This window comes from Pocillopora verrucosa, chromosome 7 (genome assembly GCF_036669915.1).
Source record: "Pocillopora verrucosa isolate sample1 chromosome 7, ASM3666991v2, whole genome shotgun sequence".
Classification (NCBI taxonomy): Eukaryota; Metazoa; Cnidaria; class Anthozoa; order Scleractinia; family Pocilloporidae; genus Pocillopora; species Pocillopora verrucosa.
The window spans coordinates 11,644,433-11,658,101 of NC_089318.1; the positions used below are offsets into that span (position 1 = coordinate 11,644,433).

The following is a 13,669-nucleotide window of genomic DNA, read 5'->3' on the forward strand; positions in this document are numbered from 1 at the left end:
ACAAAAGAAAGGACGAATTTCAGTCTGACATCTGTGGTTTCTTCATCAACAATTCACAGTACGCAATCTGAGGGTGTGATTCGGTTAAGATTTGAACGCCATTTCAACCACCTACACGCTGTCATCCAACTCCCATAACGCAGACGTCAAGTTTTAAATCCGGTAAACAAGGATCGTAGATAAACATCAAAGGCGTGGAGAATCGCGCACTTGGAATTTACAGTGAAAGCCTGAAAAAAATACTAGTCATGTATTCTTACATGACACCTTGAGCTTGACGTCAGCGGTAGCACTCGCTCCCCTATGGCGGGGAAATTGATCTGATAAACTATCACGGACGTTCGTGTCCTTCATTCATCCGCTTAAAAAAATAAGTCAGAACGACTGACTTCGTACCATGCATCGTAAAAAGCAACGGAAATGCCCCAACCCCCTTTTCTTGAAGTGTCTGGAGGATTGGCGGGATGAAGCGAAACAGAGGAACTCCAAGCTGCAGCACACGTACGCCAAGGTTAGACCACAAACATAACGCAAAAGATAACAGCAAAACACGTCGATCTCCAGCGTAGAAAGCGGAAACATACATGGAACGGGAACCACGGGACCTCGTTTTGTTTTACAGATTGGTTTTATTTTTTTGAATTTCCTACCTTTTATAACATCTCTTTCTCAATTAATTGAAGGCGGAGGTACAGTTTCTTTTTATTCCATAGACCAACATAATTATATGAATCTTCCAACTGCACTGGTGTACTCAATAACATTGGCATAACCTCTTTCAATACAGCTTATCCCTGATTTACGTAACAATCATAATAACTATAAGGGTGTAACCAGCATGTACTAGCACGAAAGTCATTTCAACTTGTCCAAATGAAATTTCCCAAGCAGTTTATAATAAGTTAGTTAAATAATTATTTGCCTTATTATGTATTATTATGAGCTATAACTTCGATGAAACCGTTAATTTATGTTGGTAGTCGAATTGAATGGAGTGCAGTTTGGTTCAATACCCCTTCATTACATACGTTTTGGAATAGTAAAAACAATTGTTGATATTTCTTTATTTTTTTTGGAAAAAGAGAGAAGTTTTGGGGAAAAATGTTGTTAAGTTCTTTTATGGATTCTTTGTCTTTCTCTCTTTTTTTAGCAGTTTGGTTGGTTGTTTAGAAAAAGCCTTAAAATTTTATTGGCTGTTTTGTTTTAGTGTTGCTTTCTTATTGGCTAGGAAAAATATATGACTTAGAGAAAACTGGCATGATCCATGATTAAATCAAACTTCTGAGAGCCTATGAGATCACAAAGATCTTCAGTTATTTCAAAATGTATGACATAAGTAATAAAACATGAAATATCAACCTGCCTGGCTATATACTTAACACATTGGTACAACAAGTCAGTGTTCTTCTTATGATAAAAAAAAGTCCTTTGTCATTATTTCATGATTTAAAAAAATTTGCCTCACACATACCAGCAATATTTCCTCCAATAAATGTAAATAGATAATTGTGTGTTTTAGACTTGAGGTAATTCTGTAATTTAACGGGTTTGTTGAGCAAGTGACAGTTAAAATCCAACAGCCCCATCACAAAATCAGTTTCAAAGCAAGTGTTTTTTTTATATAGCTGTTTAGTAACAAGCAGGCCCTAGAATAAACCCCTGCCAAACACTAAATCTAACAGGTTTTTTATGAAAGCAGTCTGAGACTTAGCTTGTCAATCAAGAGAGTTTTAGCTCCCATCAAACTTCAATGTCATAAAGTTCTGTCAATGAACAAGTAAATGGTTCTGATTTAGTGGTCTTATACACAAGGCCATGATGTTGTAAGTGATTACTTGTTAGAAGCCAAATTATGGGTTTATGGTTGTTTTTATTTAACTTTTTTGTATCTGACTGTTATCAGCATGCAAACTTTCTGGGTACTTTATTTAATAACAAAGTATTGGGTGTAAGTGTTCCTCAAGGAAATGGCTTATGGGTTGATGATACTACCTTCAGTACAACTTTGGCTAATGTTCAGATTTAATGCTATGGTAATAATCCACTATTACAGCAAAATGAATTTAAGATCACATCACAGTTGGCTATAAAGAAAAATTCATTTACATGACTTTTGGCGCGTGGATTAACTCTGCAGTTAATCAATCAAGAGGATTAATATCTTTGTTGAAGAACTTTGTTTTTTTCTCAAGGCTGCTGCTGCTATGAAGAAGTATCCATTACCTCTTAGTTGTGGAAAGGAGGCAATGATTCTTGATAACATAGGCAAGTTTTTTTTTATTTATTTGACATTAAATAACATTGCTTCAAGTCATTTAATAGAATAGAAAAACTTGTGCTAAGAAGGAGCAGCCCTTGCGAACAGTGCTTTCCACAACTTGGGGAGGGAAAGGAGTAACTTCAACTATATGTTACATGCATGGGCAGTCAGCTGTCCAGCACACTTTCTCAATTGATGCATCTTTGGAAACAGTTTGAGTTTACTGTCTCTGAGAACAAGCTTTAGAATGGGAAACTTTTTATGAATTGCTACCTTTAGATGCCTACGTAGAACAATTTTATGAAGATCTAAATCATGTAACTTTCATGAAATGCTTTTAAAAATATACCTTATTACAATCTAGTTATTATTAACTTTTGGGAATCTATTTCAGCAATAAAAACTTTAAACTACTCTTTCTCTGGGTATCATGGTGGGTGAATTTTGTAGAAAAACACTGTTATAATGGAGACAACTTAGAAGTACTCTGCTGAAGATCAGGAATAAACTTCTTTTGAATACAACAAGCTATTTACTGCTATAAGTTCTTGTCATGAATACATTTAAATGGAAACTTGCTGCAAGTTATCACATAATACACATTACAGAGTTATATTTCATTAGAACAAGACACTTACAAAAAAACTCCTGAGTGGGGGCTATCACAAATTAGCTTTCATTCTTGATGAATTTTCTTTTTAATGCTGGGGGAAAAAAACTGCACTAGGAAACCTCCTGCAAGTATGTGTCTTCCAGTTACATGTAAGTCAATAGGTGAAAATATGTTGAAACCAAGCCATTCAGCATTGATTGAGTGAGTTCCTTGACTCTGACTGACCATGGGTTGTACATTACAATGAAAAAAAAAAGGGGCCAGAGGAGCCTCAGAATAGTACTGAAAAAAAAAAGACAAAGTGCAAGTCAAACAAATTAACTGGATTGTGGACTCCACTCAGAAACTTCCAGCAAGAGAATAGACCTTGTATTTATATGCATATCTGTTTTCATAATTTTACTATTAGATGTCAATCTGACATATTAATAGATATAGGACAGCCAGATTTCTTAGCCATCATGCTTGGCAGTAGGACTTGAAGGACTTTTTTGGGGAATACTGAAAGTGCAAAGTCACTTTGGTGAAATTAGAATTGGGGCGATCACTTGAAAGTTTTACTCAAACTTCCTAAAAAGGATTTTTTTTTCATTGCAACCAGGTGCTATGATTGCAAGAAGGCTTGACAAAGCCATGGTAAAGCATTCTGTCAATAATCACCAAGGTTTGTAATAATTGAAACAGGTAGGTTATATTATTCAAGTTAAATTGCCTGAGAGATTTAAGAAATGTCAATGCTGTGATTGGTCCAGAATTATAAAAATCAGAGTTGCCACCTCACCATCAATTGTGATACTCATAATTTGGAAACTAAAACAAGTGAAATACAAATTTCCAGTGACATTACATAATGCATGAAGTTATCATGGTATGCATTGTATTTTTACCAAATTAATTTTAATTTCAGAGGTGTTTGCAAATCATGATTTGGAAGATGAATACACAACAGATCCGGTGCTAGACTCACTCAGTGTACATACTCCACCATCAGTTGAGTTAAATGATGATATTCTTGAAGAAGGACTTAAAAAGGTATCATTTATTTCAAATGTGTGATGAATGATACACATTTAATACATACTTGCTTCTAGAGTCCTATTCAGTCTGTAATCATAAAAATGATTCATGAAATCAGACAACTGGAAACTGGGACCCTGATTTGTTAATCATGAGTATAATTTTGAGACAATTGGACAACACAAAATCTTGTTACTAATTATTAAAAACTATGACAAAATTTGAGAAACAAACTAGCCATTGTTTATACATTTTCATAAGATGTACTGTCCTATTACATATGCATGACATGTAAACTGTTCAGTTACACCATCCAATTACAGGCATGATGCTTATGCTGTCCAATTTAACTGTTCAATTACAAGCATGATGCGTACATGTATGCCTTTCTATTAGTGCTCAAATTAGACTGGTGATAGCCAATCACATTCTGGAATTTTCTTATAGGTTTGATTTTACCCAAAACTAGTTACATGTCTGATGTGTTTGGTCCCAGTAAAGAGGTGTAGATTCAATACCTAGTCATTGTTAGGATTATTGATATGGAAAATTTGTGTGACCTCTCTACTGCCTAACATTGTAACTCACAATATTTTCCTTAATGTTAATGTAAATGCTAAGTAGCAAATTATTCATTGCTACGTCCTTTTATGCCAATCTGTTCCAGAGAAAAGAACCTAAGAGAAAAGTCACTAATGAATATGTACCAGCCTTCAGATCAGGACCTTATGCTTTGATTGTGACATTATATCAACATAATCAGGTGATAATATTCTTGTAATGACTGTGTATAAAGGGCTATCATGTAAAGAATGACACTAATCCAAAAAAGGAATGTTGTTTTTAAGCACACTTTTATGAGAATGTCACAAATGAACAGCAACATACTTAATGTTGCCACTTATCAAACAATCAATTTTCGATTGTGAAAACCAAACAAGGGCTTAAGTGTGGGTTTAAGGTAAGGTCAATAGACAAACTGAGCATGTCTACATATGGAAGTTATCTTTAAGTAATCAACTCGCGGCAATGGAAAATATAAACCACTTTGAGATTAAAACTGTTTGTGTGGCTCTGAGGGCTCTCCTGCACAAGGACAAACAATGACCAAGTAAACCTAAATAGTTCCAGAAAATTCAAAATAGCTATGCAGCCAGTTAGAACGTTTTCCTCAGTTAGTCTACTTCAAGGTAGAATGAACTGTAATAGAAACTTTCCATATGAGATAAGTTTGAATTTCCCATAGTGGTGTCAAATTTCCTGGAATGATGTTCTAAATATGTAAGAAGAAGCAGTTTGTACACTACTTAAATGGTTACTCTCTCTGTGACTGGTTAGCCTCATTTAGGTGCAATATGTTTGGATTGATCGACAGTCAAAAGACAAAGGCTGTTTTTGCATTTATTCAAGCTGATTCTTGCTCCATTTTATGTTTAGAGACTTAACAATCCAGGATACATGACAAGAGCTGAGCTTCAGAGGGAAGCACAGTCACTCTGTGATGCTTCCTTTACAAAGGTAAAATACTTTTTCCTAGTGCACCAAAAGCTCTGTTTTTTGTAGCATAACCAAGAGTTTGTTTTGGGATAGTCAAAGTGATGTGTAAATTCTTTTTGTAAAACTTTGCGTTTTTTTCTACAACTTTGTATGTTCTCAACAGATGACAAACATCTTTTACAACAAAATATTATTTTGTTATAAAAGATGTACATTGAAAGTGCTACAATTCAATTTGTTAGCACAAAGTCAAACATATTGAGGATTGTCAGCAACCGACTTGCAACAAAAATCAGATCAGAGAACTCTGTAAATGGAGAGTCCATCTATGGAAAGGAAAATAAAATAAGTGTGGATGACTCTTTTTTGATCTGCAGAAGCTCAACCTCCATCCCAATTATAATAAAAGATGTATCTGGTCATAAACAAAAGCAAAGACTCCAACACAAGGCTGTTATTTGGAAAATATCTACAGGCTAAGAGCTCAGGAAACTTTAAATGATTTACTCTTGGTATTTAATATTCCCAAAGAATGTGTTTTCTGCAAATAATGCTTTAAATATGAATCATGTTTTGGAGAACAAGCTGGCAAAGCAACACAACAGACAGAGGCTTGTTTTGGGATCAGACAGTTTATTCAATGTACATACCCTACGTAAATAAAAGACTAGATTATTACATCAAAGGTGTGTGATGGATACACTAAAACAACTGTCCAGTGATCAAGAAAAATGACAATAACTAATGAAAAATGAATTTGAAAGCAATCTTCTTAGAAATGAACACTGCTTAAACAGTTGTGAAAATAAGACCTGAAAAAAATTCAGCCTGTTCACATATATGATTTTCATATATTTACAGTCACAAATGAAATATAGAAAATATTACAAATGTCTATGGTGTGGGTGGGAGGGAAACTAAATCTACCTCAGAAGCAGAAATAAACTGGTTACATGCTTGCTTAATTGCAAGTTACATGTGTGAAGATGCCTGAGCAGTAATATACTTAAGTAATTTGGCAATTAACAAGCATCAATGTGGTGCATATCCAAGCTATATCCAAGTCTTGTGACTTGTATGCTGAACAAATTGCTCAATCTTAAGGAAAGGGCTAATATGTAAACTGTTTGTACCCAGTCTAGACCTCTCAGTTACTGATTTCTAGATTCATGTTAATAGAGATTGATATTCACAAAAATAAAAGGATAGGTCCTTTACCAAGACTGTAAGATTTACCTTTTGTCAGTTGTATTTAAAGGTGCTAAAACTTTGACTATAGACACCTTCATTTTAAAACAAAAACTCCATAACTCAGCAGCACACAAAACCACAATGCACAGATCATAAATAGTATCTCCTCTGGTTATCTAAAAAAAAATGTGGTAAGATTATAAATCTGAAGTGTGTAAAATGAATTTACTCTAGCCTGACCCGGGCAGTCATTACACAGCATGGTCTTCTATGTCAACACTGATCAAAAAAGGTTTTATTACCAAGACAAGCAATCCGGCCAGGTAAGAACCTAATGTGTCATGCTATACACAACCTTGTGAAAAACTTTTGAGAAATGTTTTTGTCCTGCTAAGAGTTGTATGTATTTTCATGTTCAACATCTATTGAAATAGTCTTGGGCATAACAGAATACTGTGAACCACACATGTGCTTCAATTACTTGGAAAAATCCAAACTTTGGTGCTTTTGATAAGCATGACACTAAAATCTGACTTTCATTACATACTCTGTAATGATAATGATAGAGGAGAGGCATGCTTTCTTTTCTGGTACATTTGTAGATATTCCATCACTGATCAGGGCTGCATTCTAGCCCAGAAGTTGGAGAGGGTGAACGGTGACAGGTTGTCAATGGTGTCATCGCACTTTACTGCAAGTATTACTTCTAAATTAGCCTCTTCTGCTTTAGTTGACACAAAATCTGGCAATAAACTAAGTGCATCCATCAGAAGTGTTGTATCAACATCAAAGCCAAATGTTGAGTGCAAACAAATAGACCTCTGTGCTGCTTCTGCAAGGGGCCTTGAAGGATTTACAAGCATAGTTGAAAAAAAGGAATTAAATCCCAAGAGGTATGTCAATTCAGCAAGGCTTACCTTGGAACCATAAATTATTATATTACTTACAATTACTCAATCAGCATACAGTGTTACTGTGAATTTTTGCTGGCATTGCATTAAGGACTGTTATGCAATTTGTTTTGTTGACTAGAGAATCAGTAAAATCCATTTGATTTACTTTGCATAATATCTTCCTCACTGATGCAGAAATAGGTAATAATAGACTTCTCTTGTATTTGCATGGTGAACATTTTCATTCTGTAAAAAACATAGGCATGCAGAACACTTTTTCCTTTGATAAATTTCTTTTGGATTATTCATCAAGAATAATCAATATGATAAATAGCAAAAATAATGACAATGGAAACATTACAGAGTAAGAATAATGTGAAAAAAGCTGTCAGTATAGATTTTGGATATGATATATATATTTAGAGTATCAATTAGGTAACTTGATACAAGTTTGTAAATGGAATAAGGGAGATGGTAAGTTTTGAGCTCGGTAAAGAAATAGAGAAAGATGTTTTTCGTCTTGTGACAAGCATGGGACAAAGAAAAATTTCTGAGTCCCCATAAGGACTCACACTCACGACAAGATGAAAAACATATTTCTCTTGATACAGGTTGTATTTGATGTACCTTGACATAAGTGGGATGAGTTTAAAAAAAAAAAAACTAAAAGCTTTCAATGTAACTGGTCCCTTTCATCCCTGGTCTCTTTCACAGACTTGTTAAGGCTGACTTCGACCTTGATCCAGGTTTTGTGCTAAGACCAGGTTTGTTTCACAAGAAATGTTTGTCAAAGTACAACAAGTGATGTGCTGCTTAAATAATAGAAGAGATCAAAGAAATGGTATTGACTCTTTGACGCCTGAGAATGACTAGCATCTTATTTCTCCTCACAATATCAACCCTGAATCACTCATTAAGGTGACGAGAATAAAGGAAATGATTACCAACTGAAGTTTTAAACAAAGTTTCCTCGTCTGCACCTTAGGAAATGTATAGAGATCAGTATGGAGAATATGCATATTGATGATTGGGTCTAAAGGGTTAAGGCAATTAGTTATTTTAAGGCGACATGCTGTATAATTAATAATTAGCACCAAGCAAGAAAACTACAAACTCCAGACCATATTACATTTCCACTGATTTACCAAATTTACAAGGAAAGTTGTTAATAAAGAAATGAAGCAACTAAAACGTTGAAATGAGTAACGAATTAAAATTTATTTTTTAATTGATTTTGTTTTCGTAGGAACGTTCGATGTTATATTGTGTGTAGATGTGAATGAGACAACGTCAGGAGAAGCCAAGTCGAGAAAAGATGCTCTTATTCCGGAACTTAAGAACAATGGTACTTGATCCTATTTTATCTTGCGGTGTATCACTCTTTTAAGGTTGGCTCGCATGAAGTGATTCGCAGAAAAAGAGAGAGAGAGAGAGATGAATAATAATTGGTTAAAAAGGTGTAATACAGTCTACAGAAACCTTGACGAGTATAAGTCAGGGACACGCAGCGCCCAAAAGCTGTCGAAGACATGTTCATATCTCAACGGCTTAAGAGCATGTTTAGCATCTTCAGCATACTTGTTAAATTGCTTGAACGAGTTTCTTTGAAACAACTCGCCACTCTATTTCTAACAGTGAGTATTTAACGATAGAAATTTGAATTTTTTTCTCAGGAGTACAGTTTGATGTGCGCAAACTGCAGCTCGGAGACTTCCTCTGGGTGGCTCGTGAAAGAACTGTTCCAACACCAGGTATGTGTAAAACAGCTTTTCTTAATGTTCCTCGACAATGGATGAATACATCTCTTATATTTGCGTTTTGCTGTGAAATTCAAGGTTGTTTGTCAGTACCTGTGGCTCGAGAACTTATCCTGGATTACATTGTGGAAAGGAAAAGAATGGATGATCTCTGTGGAAGTATCATCGACGGTCGTTTCCACGAGCAAAAGGTAATTAAGCTTAAACGTAATCTTCACCTCTAAGGTATCGTGAAAAATGAATTTTTCTCTCTTGACTGTTTTAGTTTCGACTTCGCCATTGTGGTCTCAGACACCCAATTTACCTGGTGGAGGATTTTGGCTCAATTCAGCACATGAGTCTACCGGAGAGTACATTGCTTCAAGCTATTGTTAACACGCAGGTTTGTAACAAAATCACTTGTTTGAACCCAAAGATAACAGTGACCGATGTACCCTACAAGTGTCAGTGACTGTTGTTGTGACAACCTGAGTTATCATAGTCTAGTGAGGAATTACAAGCTGTCAAGTGTTATGAACTAGCTATAAACTTGGTTTGTGAACGTTGCTGTGATTATCATCGTCATCATAACTGTAATAATGATAATGATTATACACTTAATTATTTATCTTAAAAAGTATCTAGGTATTATTTATGAGGATACTATCTCTCTTTAGGTGGTAGATGGCTTTTTTGTGAAGCGGACACGTGATTTGAAAGAGAGTGTTGCATATTTAACAGTCATGACTCGCTATCTGCAAAAATTTTGCACAGTAAGTACCAACTTTACCTCGCTCCCTCGGCCAGTTTAGCATCAGAAACACAACTGCAGTGTGTATCATTTTTGAAACGGCTAAAACTGATCTTCAAAACTACTTCACAGAGAATTTAAAACAAAAAAAACAAAAAAAATTCCTCTAGTAGACTCTTTCAGTAGACTTGATCTACTCTAAAATTTAATTTCTCTGTTGAATCAAAGATTAGAGGTTTTCAGCACAAGTTATTAAATGATGCGATTTTCGCAGCTGAGAAGTTACTCTGTTTTAAAATGATTGTGTCGCCTATATGCACCTTTAGTTAGAAGGAGGTTGGATCCCTGGAGCATTTAATTTTTTCACTAGGACATATCAAGAGGTTTGGCGAGCTCTCTCTTCTTTACAAATAAATAAAAAATATGCAAGGAAACTTCAACACATTCATATTTGATAACAGTGAAGATTTCTTAATTTTGAACCGTTTGGTAATTATGGGTAAGTTTTTTTTTACCTATAATTGTAAATTTGATAAAAATAATCCATCAGTAGAAATTTTTTAGTGAAGATTAAAAGTGCGTGTGAGAAAAAAATTGCAACCAAGAGTGATAAACTTTATAAGCACTACAAAAAAAATGGGAAAAACTATTACCTTATGTGCATAGAACATGGGAGATGTGTTGTTAGAAAAAAGATGTGTTAGCATATTGAACTGTGTTATTTGAATGTTAAAGAAAGTAAAAAATTACGAAAAAATCAGAAACACAACGACAAGGATTGATCTTAGAAGGTGATTCCTCAGTACCGCACTGCGCATCCTGTACAGCATGTAATGAGGCTAATGAGCGAGAACATGGTATTGTTTTGTTTTGTTTTGTTTGTTTGGACGAGGGAAACAAGCACGATGGGTTTTTTTGCTCTTGAACGAGCACTATGACCTTTTTTTTTTCGCGTAATCTTGGTGTGCAAATTATCCCCTTTAAATTAAAAAAAAATTTTAATATGGTTATCGGAAGGAAAAGAGATATGGCTAAAAGCGTGCACGAGGCTCTTACATGAGGATGTAAATCACAATCCTAAAAGCAACGACTCAAAGAAAATTTTGAGTGATTTTTCTACAAGTTATAAATCAACTTGTATTATTAGCTCAAGACTTTCTATCTATCAAAATATTTTAAAAGCCCCTGCTTGTAGTTACCGCAGAATGTACAATGATGATATAAGGTGCGTGATCAGTACCACAACAGTTACAAATTTTAGTAAGATTAGCCCATATCTTTTCAGCAAGCACGGTGACTTATCTTTTTTATTGTAGTTTGTGCAACAGAGATTGGTCGAGAACATTTAAGGAAAGTTTCCAAAAAATCGTTTGACAACTTTTTTCTGAGGAATCACCTAATAAACAGAACTGCTATATTGATATTGGTATGATTAAGTTTTTTTTAGAAGGAATGTTCGTTTGAAGGTTGTTAACTATGGAAAGAAAAAACAGGAAACAGTTTTTTTCTGTTCGCCACGTGTCACCCGTTAGCGCTTGTAGATGCATCCAACGAGAACAAACAATTTATTTCAATATATTTTATGCAACAGTAGAAACTGTTTTCACGCTTTGTAGTGATAGTGCAGTCAGAGTTATGCAATTTTATTTTTCTCCATTAGCCTATGTCGTTCATTTTCTCCTCAGAATAAAACTCTTGTCAGCTGTCATCAAGCAGGCCTGGAGGAAGCGCGTTTAAACAACGATAAGGAAGGAACTAAAATGTACCTCATGAATTTCCCCGTGTTCAATGATTCAACTGTCAAAAATAAGGTAACAAGAATCATCTTCATCTTCATTAGACTAACCTCTTTAGACAATATTCGGTCTTTATAAAGAGATAAAAGCAAACAAAAAATATAATAGAGAAGGTTACTGCCAGTCTTACTGCAGAAAGCGAGTATGGTCGTGGGTGTAATGATAAAGGGACAAAATTTTGCGTTTCTAATATCGTCATTTACATACAAATAGATGTTATATGTAGGTGAGTTGGCTTTCCCCGTGCTTACTTCAGGTGATGACAGTGAGTGAAGTGTTTGCCAAGCAGCTTATGCAGCTGAGTGGAGTGTCTCCTGACAAGGCTGCTGCAATACTGGACAAGTATCCCACGCCTAGAAGGTGATGCATGTGGAATGACTTGGCACTCTCTAAAACTCTTAAATTGTGCTCAAGCCCTCTATCAGTAAGCAAGAGGTTTCATTTTGAAAGATCCTTTTTACAGAAATGCGTGTAAGAAATAAGCCTTGATGGATAAAATAATGGAGTTCTCGAGTATTATGGAACAAAGTTTTCCCAAGTGTGGCATTGAAAAGAAGCTACAAAAAATGTAACGCAACATCGTATTCCGATTTTTAGTTTGTTAAATGCATACAAGGTACAGAAGAGTGTGGAAGACAAGGAATTGCTCCTCTCTGTGCTGAAATGCGGTGAAAATCAAAGGTAAATGATAAATCATCTGACAAAACATGGGACGGACGTTCTTACACAACAATCAGAATGAACATGTTAGTAGTATTGTAGGGTGGAGGTATGAAATATAAAAATGTAAAATCATTGTGAATACTACAAATATCGAAACTGCAGGTATAGATACATCTTCGCAAGATTTGCTTTTGTTACTGAACCATCAGAATTCCTTTTTCTAATTTTTACGGCACACAAGACATTAAATAGTGCGGTTCAGTGTGATACATCAGTGGTTCTTTGGTATACTCGGCTTTTTATCCCTTTCAATTAATTACACTTTCTTATTTTGTTTTTTTGTTTGTTTGTTTGTTTGTTTTTGTTTTTGTTTTTGTTTTTTCTAAGCTCTCCACCTTGCTACTCACAAGATTTGCTCTCAATTGCCCCGAGTTCAACGCCTTGGCTGCACCTTGTATATAGCCAATTAGTCTGTCCCCGGCCAGTTGGGATTTTTAAACACTGGGTTTATTTACAATGTTTTCTTCAATTTGTTTGTAGTGGTCAATTTGTTTATATTTTTACTACTATTATTAATGTTTGTCTTTCATGACCTTTATTTCTTAGGCCTATGAAGATCTTATAGCAATGTACCAGTCTAATAATTTCGAATGTCACCTAATTGCAGGACGTTAGGACCGTCTCTGAGTAGACTGATTTATCAGCTGTTCTGTTTGCCTTCCCTGTGTTAACAATTGAGGTGGAATATCAGATGTTAGGGAGCTGGTTTCTCCTTTTTCTTTCTCTATGTGTAACTAGAACAGACAAGTTGTGCAGATTGGGCATCCGCGGATGGAAATTGTTACTGATATTACAGTTAGATAAACCTCAATTCTGCTCCATATCATCTTTGCGCTAATTTACATTGTATGGCAGCTTAAATCCTTACATGTTAGAAATGTTAGAATATTATAGGGTCAAGAACATACTCTGTGTTCTTTGGTCTTAATAAAAAAATCTGTTTAGGTTAACCTGGTGTTTATGCACGCTCTTCGTAGAAATCTTAATTTTTTTTACCGTTGGAGGGAAGGGAAGGGGGGTTAGATAGAATGTCTGATTAAAAACTATCATTACCCCACCCCTTCAGCGTCGAATCACCACGATCCATTTCATTGTTTATTAAAACTCATTCTGGGTACGTATTTGTTTGTTTTTACATTTACACCAGAGAACACGGAAAAGTAAACATCCTACGCAAAAAACTGTAAGCTGT

The 13,669-nt window shown here is 35.1% G+C and overlaps 1 protein-coding gene across 3 annotated transcripts; it reads left to right on the forward strand.

Annotated features, from left to right (window-relative positions):
- The first annotated feature begins 190 nt into the window (after positions 1 to 190).
- LOC131792937 (crossover junction endonuclease MUS81) lies at positions 191 to 13,427 on the forward strand. Of its 3 annotated transcripts, none has more exons than XM_059110347.2 (18): positions 191 to 511; positions 2,193 to 2,265; positions 3,475 to 3,537; positions 3,781 to 3,905; positions 4,558 to 4,653; positions 5,328 to 5,408; positions 6,813 to 6,901; positions 7,181 to 7,471; positions 8,186 to 8,235; positions 8,718 to 8,816; positions 9,145 to 9,222; positions 9,307 to 9,419; positions 9,494 to 9,610; positions 9,885 to 9,980; positions 11,644 to 11,769; positions 12,011 to 12,114; positions 12,352 to 12,435; positions 13,024 to 13,427. In XM_059110347.2, the coding sequence occupies exons 1-18, from the start codon at positions 398 to 400 to the stop codon at positions 13,040 to 13,042; spliced, it is 1,818 nt and encodes a 605-aa protein (XP_058966330.1). In that variant the 5' UTR covers positions 191 to 397; the 3' UTR covers positions 13,043 to 13,427. The 3 variants fall into 3 exon arrangements, 2 of the variants coding, with proteins under 2 accessions (XP_058966330.1, XP_058966329.1); XM_059110346.2 differs by having other exon boundaries at positions 13,085 to 13,427; XR_010718120.1 differs by lacking the exon at positions 13,024 to 13,427 and having other exon boundaries at positions 11,968 to 12,114.
- Positions 13,428 to 13,669: the final 242 nt, after the last annotated feature.

What these genes read in the sequence shown, in the direction of transcription:
- LOC131792937 (XM_059110346.2), top strand. Translation starts at nt 398, where the DNA reads ATGCATCGTAAAAAGCAACGGAAATGCCCCAACCCCCTTTTCTTGAAG. An exon ending in TCCGGAACTTAAGAACAATG is followed by an intron (nt 8,817 to 9,144) that starts GTACTTGATCCT and finishes TTTTTTTCTCAG; the next exon opens with GAGTACAGTTTGATGTGCGC. An exon ending in AAATGCGGTGAAAATCAAAG is followed by an intron (nt 12,436 to 13,084) that starts GTAAATGATAAA and finishes ACCTAATTGCAG; the next exon opens with GACGTTAGGACCGTCTCTGA.